At 42.3% G+C, this 12,110-nt stretch overlaps 1 protein-coding gene across 13 annotated transcripts in view; it reads right to left on the reverse strand.

Annotated features, from left to right (window-relative positions):
* The window catches only part of atp2b2 (ATPase plasma membrane Ca2+ transporting 2), a 1,022,617-nt gene that overhangs the window by 542,185 nt on the left and 468,322 nt on the right, over window positions 1-12,110 (reverse strand). For all 13 annotated transcript variants that reach the window (XM_078414003.1, XM_078414006.1, XM_078414002.1 and 10 more), the window contains 2 exons: window positions 2,024-2,281; window positions 533-658 (listed from right to left, as the gene is read on the reverse strand). In XM_078414003.1, coding sequence (XP_078270129.1) covers window positions 533-658; window positions 2,024-2,281 — 384 coding nt within the window. The remainder of the gene's footprint in view (window positions 1-532; window positions 659-2,023; window positions 2,282-12,110) is intronic.

The raw sequence follows: 12,110 nt of genomic DNA on the forward strand, positions 1-12,110 counted from the left end.
TTCATTCTGTGCACGTCCTGCTGGCTTGTTTTCCTTTTTTAAATAGGTGAAGTACATATCATTGCTCAAACACATTGGCTCCAATGGCTCTCACTCTGCATCTGTCCACCTGCATTGTGTCTGCATGAGGGTTGTCACTGAGGCAAGATCACTTTTAGTTCCTTTTAGTTTAGAGAACAGGCCCTTCGGCCCTCCGAGCCAACGACCAGCGGTCCCCGCACATCTGACGCACATTAAGGACAATTTACACTTAATCCAAGCCAATTAACCTACAAACCTTTGGAGCGTGGGAGGAAACCGAAGATCTCGGAGAAAACCCACGCAGTCACGGGGAGAACGTGCAAACTCTGTACAGACAGCACCCGAAGTCAGGATTGAACCCGGATCTCTGGTGCTGCAAACGCTGCAAGGCCGCAACTCTACCGCTGCACCACTGTTACTTATTTTATCAATTACTTTTCATTGCCCTTTTTGTGACCAATTCCTCAACCTCAGATGCAGAAGGTAATGACACCATCACCAGTTAACTTACCGGAAAGTAGCATGGGGTCTTTGTCTGCAGATTTACGGACATGATCAGATTCTCCAGTTAAAGAACTTTCATCAATTTTAAGGTCATTTCCCTGAATTAAAACTCCATCTGCAGGAAGCAGATCACCTGATAATTAAAGAGAGAAAAAAATCAGAAAAAGATCTGCTGAGTGATATATTTTGCTCAAAATGGTGGAGTTAGACAGAATCATTTAAAAGCAAAGCAAATTAACATGTTATACATTGCATTTAACAGATCGCTGACATCTGGCACATAGATTTGTATCCAATACTGTTAAAATTAAAAGGTCGATCTTTATGTGCCAGTCACATCTCTTTCTAAATGATTCGGCGTCTAAATGTCCTCAGTTCTTGCAGTGTAAGATCGAGGCCTTTACACCAACAGCCTTTGAAATTTGAGGTTTTCTTTCTTTTGTTCATTCAAAGTACAACTCATAAGAGAATTTCCAGTGCAGTTAAAATGTTCTATGTCCTAGAACTGACATAATGAAGGCACAATCCATGAAAGTCGTGATAATTACAGAAGATAAGATCAACTAGGGAGAAAAAACTGGAAGCCATTAATCGCAGATCAAAAAAGTTTACCAAGTGCCACAAATGTCTTAAATTTGATCTAAAATGTATGCTGAAGCTTCTGATTTCATATGTTCCATTTGTGAATGCAGAGCTGTCAACAAGATGAAAATATTAAGAGCATTATGCATTAAAAAGAGGAATAATAGGAACACCAAACCACTTAATCCCAGAGGTGCATCTTCAGAGCAACAGACGTAAAAAAATAATGGAGCAAAATTGAATAAATATTTGAAAGAGAGATGGAGAAAATGGACACATTAAACTCGTGGGATTCTTATGCACTCTGCTCAGGCATTTACAGAACACTGTTGGAGTCTAGGACTAGGTTGCCTGCCAATTCTCTCAACTGAAAAAAAAAAAAACAGATAAATAAGATGAAGTATAAGTTTCTCTTACAAATCCCCATCGTTCTGATCAACAATGTCCTTGGTAACTATCGGAAACGGCAACAAAGACACTTATTTTTGATTCTCCATGGGCGATTGCAATCTTCATCCAATGAAGAATCAGGACCCACTAAAAGGAAGAGCAATTCTGTGCCCACATATGAACTAAGAAAGTGGATGTAACAAAAACTAAAAAGGGAGAAAATTCAGACATTTGGACACAAAATGCTGGAGTAACTCAGTGGGTCAGACAGCATCTCTGGAGAAGAAGGATAGGTGATATTTTGGGTCCGAACCCTTCTTCAGACCGGGGTATATCTTTGGTATAAACCAGCATCTGTAGTGCCTTCCTGCACAAGACAACCATTTTGATGTCTTCAAGACCACTATTCAAATAACGCTGTAAATTGTCTCTGTGAAGTTCTTTTGGAGGGTACAGAATTAAGAGGAGCATACATTTTCTCGAGTACATTCAATTTTGTACAGTTTTACATACTATTTGGACTTACCATATTTAATTTGTGCAATATCACCAGTGACTAATTCCGACACTGGAATTTGGTTGACCTGGCCTCCTCTGACAACGGAGAACTTTTGTTCTTGTTCAATCCGGCTTTGCAAACCTCGAAACTGCTTCTCTTTGCTCCAGTCATTAAAGGCAGTCACAAAAACCACACAGATTACAGAGAGCAGGATAGCAGCTCCTTCAATCCAGCCTGTATCAGCTTCCCCTTCGCCTTCCACACCACCAGCAGCACTACCACACACTGCAAAGACACAGATTTAATATAACAATAAGTTACAACAAAGAATGAGTTCAACCTCCCTCCTTTCTATTATCCCAATGATCTTGAAAGCAAAGACATCTACCTCAACCATAACTGTTCAACACTTCATGGCAATTTTAGAATCAAACATTTCTAACAATTTTGTTACATAGTTTCCGGAAAGTGGTGACACAGGTAGAAACAGTGGTGAAAGAGTCATCGGGCATGCTTGCCTTAGTCAATCAGGGCATTGTGTGCTGGAATTGGGTCGTCACGTTGCAAGTGTACAAGTTGTTGGTGAGACCACAGTATTGTGCAGAGTTCTGGCCGCCAGCGAAACGAAGGATGTCTTGAGGTGATTCTGGTGCAGAAAAGATTCAAAAGGATGCGATGGGATATGCAGAGTTTGCAGGTTTAGGAAAGGGTGAATAGGCTACAGCATTTTACCTTGGAGTGTAGGAGGCTGAGGAGATCATATGGAGGTATATAAAGTAATGTGTGGCTTTGATAAGGTGGATAGTCAAAGACTTTTTCCATGTTAGGGGGATCTAAAACTAGAGGTTAGAGGGGAAAGACACAAAATCAATCTGAAGGGCAACATTTTCACACAGAGGTTGATAGCTATTTTGAACAGACCCAGAGAAAGTTGTAGAAATGGGAACAATTACATTTTCAAGATATTTGGACAAATACACACTGAGAAGGGTTCAGAGGGATATGGGCCAAATGTAGGAAAATGGGGCCAGTTCAGATCTTCGTCAGCATGGATGAGTTGGATCGATGGGCCTGTTACTGTGCTGTGTAACTCTGCAACACTAACCAGAGGAGATTTATTTTAATGCAGCATTACATTTACTGGAAGCATCAGGGAGTATTATGAGGATGGAGTGGAACTCTGGTTATAACTCGGCTCAGATTTCAATGGGTTTTAAATTGGTTGATTTTCAAAGGAGGGTGGCAACATACCATTGATGTGAGGTGAACATCAGATCAATGGCCATATGCCCTAATCTGCTGAGTGCGAGGAAGATTAATCTCCCTGAGGCAACCTTATTGAACTCAGGGAACAATGAAAATGACAAAACAATACATTTTTCATGCAAGGCTAATTTTTAAAAAGCATTTGGCTCAATTTTGTGCTACAAGTTATTTCTCCAACGTTTAAGTTAAGACAAAAGAATACGTTAAGAAAATAAAATAGAATAAAATAGATGATGAAATATGCTAAGAATTAATTAACAAGCCTGGCAGTATTTGTTCAGTGGCCTGTGAATTTATAAAGAGTATTTCTCCTAGATTGTGCTGGGGTTTTTCAGCACAATTTCACAAAACATTCTGCTTGACGCGAATGACAAGCTCGAGTCTGCAGCTCTTTATAGCATCAAATATCTTTGTGGGATGGCCACCTGAAATGAATTCTAACACCTCTTTCTCACGAATGTCTATTCTATAGTCTGTAACTGTTCTATAAATTTAACTTATAATGGGAGTTGATTCTCAAAGCACCACAAACCATTAGAGGTGCTATTGTGTGGATGAAGTACATAACTGAACTCTCCAATGCCCAGTAGAAGTTATCCAAATGTACCATTAGGCCACTAACTAGGGCCTCCAGTGGCCCATTAGTAAAGTGGGCGTCATGCATTTGCCATTCAGGCAGAGGTTAAAAGTACTGCTACACCACGACTGTTCCTTATTTAGATCATGTAATGGGCTCATTAAATGCTTGAGAAGGTTATTTTTGAGACATGGTAATTGGTGATTTTATTTTGATTCTCAGCAGAATCCAGATCATGCCAATTGACCATTCCGATAATTAATTTAAAAAAAGCATTTGGCTCATTTATTGTTCCCCCAGGACATAATGGCTCCATGTATTCGAAAAATCGAATCAGAATGCAGCAGTAGAAAATACTGGAAATCAGATTAAATCATGAGATCATTGAAGCAAGCATTAACACCGTTTCTCTCACTGCGGATGCTGCCTGTACTGCCGCATATTCACAACCTTTTCTTTTTAATTGATACTAGACCAAGTGGACCCGTTGGGCCCAAACCTCTCCTGCATTGGTGCAGCACCCTCTCCTCCCCCACTCCCTCCCTCCTCCTCTCCCCCCTCCCCTCCTCCTCCTCCCCCCTCCCTCCCTACTCCCCCGCTCCCCTCTTCCCCTCTCCCCCTCTCCCCCTTCCTCTCCCTCCCACTCCATCCCCATCAACCCCCCCTTATCCTCCCTCCTCCCCTCCCTCCCTAGGAGATAGATTTAAACTTTAAAATGTGAATAACTAAAAATATAACACCGATTTCAATGAAACATCTTCCATTGGCACCAAAGGGACGACGGTGAGTAAGGTGGGCCTAAAATTGTTGCGCTATCGTGTACCGTTTTGGCTGTAGTTCAGGAACAAACAAAAAAACAAACAAAAGCTTTAGTATATAGATGCTTAGACTGCAGGTAATTTAAAAAAATCAGCTTTTAGTAAGCAACCCTGTTCCAGACGTAACTAATGAAAATCAGTCAAATGAATTTATCAATGCAAGGAAACTTCAACAAAACTCCCCCTTTACCCAACTGACCGTCATGATCCATCAGGGCAGAGATTATGCCTGTTTAATTTATCCATGCTAGTCTGAGTTTAGGGTATTGCCTCTAAAAAAAACAAAGCGTATATTCACTTACGAACCAAAATAAAAAGGGAGTTTTGGGTGTTCCTTGCAAAACTTAAAGCAAGTATGACCTGAGGAAATCCACTTTGATTGTTTTTTTCATTAATTGAAGATATTGTTCACTTTGGCTTTTTTTATGTTGTAGTAATCTCAGACTTCTTAGCAAAGTAACCCCACATTAGCTTCAAGACTGAATTATTTTTCTTGCCTATTATCAATCAGCTGGAAAGCAGTTATTATAAAAGTTATATCAAGCAATGCAATGGAATTAATACCTGCAAGTCTACAGATATTGCATAGAAGGCAATCCTCGCATTACCATGGACTTGTTTTCTAAATTGTATTTTTGCATTCATGTCTTATTTTGTAGTCTTTTTCTTGTCACTGTTTGTGTAATTTATGCACAGCTTATGTTTTGTGTGTTGGCTGAGTGTAGGTGCCTGTGATACTGCTGCTGGGAAGATTTTATTGTACTTATACTTCACCAAACTACTGCATATGACAATGAACGCCACTTGATTTGACTTGATCAGACTTAAGGAAACAAAGATGGGATATCTTTCCCTGGATAATGACCATGATGGAAGAGTCGATATAAAAATAATGAAAATATGGGTTTCTAGGAATAGTTGATTTTCTACGCAAATGGGTGAGAGAGTCATAGAGTGATACAGTGTGGAAGCAGGCCCTTTGGCTCAACTTGTCCACACTGGCCAACATGTCCCAGCTACACGAGTCCCACCTGCCAGCCGTTAGGTCCATATCCCTCCAAACTTGTCCTGTCTGACTGTTTCTTAAACGTTGGGATAGTTCCAGCCTCAACTACCTCCTCTGGCAGCTTGTTCCATACACCCACCACCCTTTGTGTGAAAAAGTTACCTCTCAGATTCCTATTAAATCTTTTCCCCTTCACCTTGAACCTATGTCCTCTGGGTCCTCGATTCCCCCACTCTGGGCAAGAGATTCTGTGCATCTACCCGATTTATTCCTTTCATGATTTTATATACCTCTATAAGATCACCCCTCATCCTCCTGCGCTCCAAGGAACAGAGACCCAGCCTACCCAACCTTTCCCTATAGCTCTGACCCTCTAGTCCTGGCAACATCCTCGTAAATCATCTCTGAACCCTTTCAAGTTTGACAATATCTTTCCTATAACATGGTGCCCAGAACTGAACACAATGAGGGTTGGGGGGGGGGGGTCTTTTAAAACTCGGGTCACAGAATCGTGGAATTAAACAGCACAGAAAAACTTCCTTTGGCCCAACTCATACACATTGAACAGGTTTTATAACTGAGCTATAATCAAGCCCATTTCCTTCTAAATCGTTCCAATCCATGTACCTGTCTAAATATCTTTTAAATGTTGTAAGTGTACCCGTACCCATTGCTTTCTCTGGCAAGTCATTCCATATATGCACTACTGTCTGAGAGAAGAGATTGCCTCTCAGGTCTTTTTTTAATCTTTCCGCTCTTACCTTAAATCCTATGTGCTCTAATTCTAGCCTCTTCATCCCGAGAAAAAAAAAAGACGATGACCATTCACTTTGTATACCTTTTAAGGTTAGTTTGTAGCCTCTGACATTCCAGGGAAAGATTGCCCTGGCCTATGCACATAATTCAATGCCTCGAGTCCTGGTAACATGCTGAGATAATTTTTCCACCCCTTCCAACTTCATCACATCCTTCCTGAAGCAGGGTGACCAGAACTGCAAACAATACCTCATTGAGTATTCTCACCAACATCTTATAGAGCTGTAGCACGATGCTCCTACACTCAATACCCTTACCAATAGAGGCAAGCATGCAAAAGACGTTCTTCACCACTCTATCTACCCTTGTGTGCAATGCAACAGCTTCTCATAGGTGGTGGCGAATCTCTGGAATTTTCTGCTCCAGAAACTTGTGGATGATTCATCAAGTGGGTCAAACGTGTTTGTTTGTCATTCGCATCAAATATAAGAGGAAGAATGAGGCTAATTGACTGGCGATATTTAAGAGGAAACAGATACATTATTGAAAAATGTAGAACTGGCACAGAGTTGATGAGAACTGGGGAAGATTAGTTATGATCATATTTAATTGGTGTGGGGGGGGGGGGGGGGGGGAGAGAGGGTGTGCAGGCTTGAGGGGCCAAATAGCCCCATCCTGTTTCTGTGCTATTATTTGGCAGCCGCAGAAATATTGTGGACAACAGAAAGCCAACCTTTCCAAGGAATGGAAAATAATCGACAACCTTGCTGCAAGCTAGCAATAACCTTCAGGTAACTTTCTTTGTCACCATCCATTTCCTTGCACTGTTCTCCCCTGGTCCACTCAATGTCAATTTTAAGCCGCAGGAAGGGGAAGAGTGGAACATTCATACCCGAATTCCAGAGCAATATGGTGGATTTAATTCGAGTTTTGGCCCTGGATTTGAATTAATTCTAATTCTATTTTGCTGGTTTGTGATATTAAGAATAATCTGTGCTTTTTTTTCTGCTGATGTTTCCCAAGCACACTGAAAACTTGAGTCAGGATGTTAATTATGTACCTACTGCTGGTGCCCCATTAGACAGCACTGTCGAAAAAGCAAGTCTTTTTGCTTCAGCAAGCATTTTTAAATAATCTCTCGACAGATAAAGCAATGTAATAATTTATTGCTCTCAGCATAAATTGAATATTTCAGTTCCTATATGGACAAGTTGAAACTTCCAAGGCAACTGCTCAAAATTTAATGAACTTGGGAGTTAACTATTGTTATGCTGGATGAAAGTTGGACACCCTCCACTCTTGATTTTCACCTCAACTTTTGATACCAGCTGACAGAGCCGCTGCTCCACAGATCCAGAGACCCGGGTTTGATCCTGACTTCCTTTGCTGACTGTATGGAGTTTGCACCTACTCCCTGAGACCACGTGGGTTTCTCCAGGTGCTCCTGTTTCCTCCCACATCCCAAAGACATCATGGTCAATGTGGACTCGGTGGGCCGAATGGCCTGTTTCCGTGGTGTATCTCTAAATTATACCACTCACAGAAGGAGCCTTATTTGTACCACATGCATTGACACAGCCATGTCAATGTATCAACTGAAGGTATTTTAAGATTTCTAACAAAACTGTATTTTGGAGAGAACAGCAATGCAAAGCTGACCTGCCCAGTCTATTTATTTAATGTCTAATTTAACTGCAGTAACAGAACTCTTTCACAAAATTAGCAACATCTTCGCTTTACGACTTTTCAAACAGATGAAGTGAATAGTAAGGTTATGTGATAACATAGAGAGAGTAAACAACTGGACTTTTCAATCCCAGGGTAGAAAAGTCCAACACGAGAGGGCACAGCTATAAGTTGAGAGGGGAAAGGTTTAATGGAGACTAGACCAAGTGGACCTGTTGGGCCCAAGCCTCTCCTGCATTGGTGCAGCACCCTCTCCTCCCCCCTCCCCTCTCCCCCCACTCACCCCTCCCCTCCCCACTCCCTCCTCCCCTCCCAACTCCCCCCTCCCAACTCCCTCCTTCCTTCCCCACTCCCCCTCTCCCCCCCACTCCCCCCTCCCCTCTCCCCCCACTCCCCTTTTCCCATCCCCCACTGTCCCCTCCCCTCTCCCCCCTCTTCCGCTTCCCCCTTAACGCCCTCCCCCTACCCCTTCACCTCTCCCCTCTCTCCCCCTCCCTTCTCCCCGCTCCCCCTTCCCTCCAACCACCCCCCTTCTCCTCCCCCCCACTCCATCCCCCTCAACCCCCCTTATCCTCCCTCCTCTCCCCTCCTCTCCCCTCCCTCCCCCCCTCCACCCCCTCAGAGAAAGATTTAAACTTTAAAATGTGAATAACTTTAAAAATATAACACCGATTTCAATGAAACATCTTCCATTAGCACGAAAGGGACGGCGGTGAGTAAGGTGGGCCTAAAATTGTCGCGCTATCGTGCATCGTTTTGGCTGTAGTTCAGGAACAAACAAACAAGAGTTTTAGTATATAGATGTGCAAGGCAAATTTTCTTCTTTAAACAGAAAGTGGTGGGATACTGGAATGCATTGCCAGATGTGGTAGTGGAGGCAGTTGTGGACAGTGGCATTTAAGAGGCATTTAGACAGGCACATGGAAGTGCAGGGAATAGAGGGAAATGAATCATGTACAAGCTGATGAGATCAGTTTGACCTGGCATCATGTTCGGCACAAACATTGTCGGCCAAAGTGCTTGTACCTGTGCTGCACTGTTCTAAGGGCTGACATCATTATGGGAAGCTGTTGCCATTTCTCAAGAATCGGAGCTCATTCCACGCACTGATCTATCAGGGAGAAGACACGTGTTCAAACTTCAAGCAAAGCCACGAACCCTAATGATGCTGCCTCCCTTCTTATGACATGCCTGCAATATTTCTGGAGATGGACATAACCTCCAAGAAGGGAAATAAAACCGTGACCTTCGACCTCAGGCTGGAAGTAGACATTTTCTTGTTCTTACTCATTGTGTTGTGAATTCTTGACAACCATTCTGGAACGTCACACAGACAGTCTGCAATTTTGTTTTCGTGACAAGGTCACTGAAGTTCTCGTTTCCATATCCTGATCACAAAGCTGGGAGAAATACTCCCTTTCTACTGCTGTTTGGTAATACCGGTCGGTGCCCTCCACTCGATTAACATCTAGTCCACAAGGGTATCTAACATACGCAGATACAAATGTCTGAGTTAGTGCTTGGGAACAATGGGATGAGCAACTCTAGACATTTCAAAAGATTGTTCTACTCCAGTTTCCAGAAGTTGAGACAGATTTATAGGTGAGAGAAGAGCACATCAGAGACTTCCAGAGGCTACTGAGGAGTACGAAGCATGTTAAATGTGTGAACATGTAAATAATACATTAAGCAAGTAGTAAGGGGCTCAGCGTGATCAAACAGATGTGTGCATGAGATGAATAAATGTATAGACAAGTGCATGAAACATGTGGGAAGGAAGTACTGGTTGGTGCCAATGACTCATCAGGTTAGGCTGTGAGATAACAATATTGTTTGTTTGCAGTGACAGTAGAGAAGGAAGAGATGAGTGCATCAGGAATGTTATGGATTACATACTAGGTTTTGCAAATTGTTTGATGCGGAGGGAGGAAATGGAGTGGAGTGCTGTCAGGTACAGTTGAGCAAGAGAGAGATCTGAAAAGCACCCTTGCAGTTCTGTTGATGTTCAGGAATCTATTCATACACCAAAGTCAGGTTGTAAGGAGATGCTGCTTTTAGAAATGATCCAGTCAACTGCTTTATCCAGGTCTACTGAATAGTGGTATTGGAATGCTCCAGAAGGTTCTAAAAGAAATAGGAACTTCGCTGATTTGATCTCCTCTGCCGAGAACAGGTAACTGAGAGACAGCCTTCTCTTCCTTGGTTCAAGCACTCCAACTTGCTCCCCTGGCCTTTGTCCAACTATCTGCCAATTCTAAAACCCCCTCACCTGTATCCACCTATCACTTCCCAGGCTTTGTCCTGCCATTCCTCTCTTCCAGCTTCCTCCCCCACTCACCACAATGAGTCTGAAGAACGGCCCAGACCCAAAACGTCACCTGTCCAGGTTCTCCACTGGTGATGTCTGACTCGACAAGTTACTCCAGCACTTTGTGTCTTTTTTTTCGTTTAACTTCTGCTCTAATAGGAGCAAACCATCTTTAATCAAATTTCCTGAAGCTCAATGGAAATTATGCTGAAGAAAGTGAATAAGCTAGCTACTGTATTTTGCATCCAGATAATCATTTCTGAGAAATCTGGTCAGATATTTATATTTAAAGTTGAAATGTGTTTGAGTATTGACCTTTACCAGCATCACCAAAATAACAAAATTATTTAGCAGCAAGAGCAAAATTTTTAACTACAAAATGGGTATTATACTGTGTAGGAAGGAACTGCAGATAGACCCAAAATGCTGGAGTAACTCAGCGGGACAGGCAGCATCTCTCGATAGAAGGAATGGATAACGTTTCAGGTCGAGACCTTTCATCTAAAGAAGTGTCTCGACCCAAAACGTCACCCATTCGTTCTATCCAGAGATGCGGCCTGTCCCGCTGAGTTACGCCAGCATTTTGTGTCTTTTATGGGTATTATACTGATTGGTAAAATCACGTGGTAAGCATGGCTGGGATCTGAACCACAGGGGTTGCAGGCAGATTTCTTGATCACTGCATAGCTTCCAAGATACACAGAAGCGATTAGGGAGAATATCAATCATTAAGGACAGTTAGTTCCACATTAGTCATACAGAGCATGTTGAGCAGGGGCATTGCAGCAGAGCAGCTCCTTTTAAAGGACATTTAAAAAAGACGCTTGGACAGCTTCTTAAAATGAAGGGATTTGAAAACACATAACCACAGTCTTTCCCAAGGCACATCAGATGGAACCGTTTTGGGGGATCTTTCCTTGAAAAGCACATTCTCAAAAATGCAAAATTGATGACTGTTGCAACATATCATGTCATGAAAGAGGCATTCCAAACATCAGGTTAAATAAATCTTTTGTGGATTTGAGTCAAACCACGAACACTAGAATTGAGTTATTTTACTGCATTCCTTTCACTGCCAAACAATGGAAATTATTCTTGAGGTTATAAAATTGAATGTAAATTTTACTTAGCACAAATGATTGGCACTGGCATTTGCCAATGCCAGACATGGAATGACAAAACATACTCGGGCTAACTTTAACACAAGTTGCATGAATTAAACTGGAGATAGACACAAAATGCTGGAGTAACTCAGCAGGAGAGGCAGCATCTCTGGATAGAAGGAACGGGTGACATTTCCGGTTGAGACCATTCTTCAGACAGAATAAAACTGGGATGTCCTAAACTGGGCTGCTGCCACCTACAGACATGTTCCTGACACAAAGATATTTCCTACCAAGCCCTGGCTGCAGGAAACCAAATGCTCATCACAGGCTACCAATTGCAATCCGTAGATCTGACCAATTATCTTTATTGGGTCCAAATGAGTATGTTCATTAAATGGCCTGGAGAAAGTTCAATTAATATCCCTTGGGGTCAGGAGAAGCATCCATGCTGCAGCAAGCAGCGGCTCAACCAAAAGGAACTGAGGAACTCTTGCTGTCAAGGAAGGGCAGGTAGAAGCTAAAATCCATCTGTCATCCTACTGAGTGGTAATATGTGAAAGCTCACTCAGAACTAAGAATTTCTGCCACTAG

This window comes from Rhinoraja longicauda, chromosome 17, assembly GCF_053455715.1.
Source record: "Rhinoraja longicauda isolate Sanriku21f chromosome 17, sRhiLon1.1, whole genome shotgun sequence".
NCBI classification, from domain to species: domain Eukaryota; kingdom Metazoa; phylum Chordata; class Chondrichthyes; order Rajiformes; family Arhynchobatidae; genus Rhinoraja; species Rhinoraja longicauda.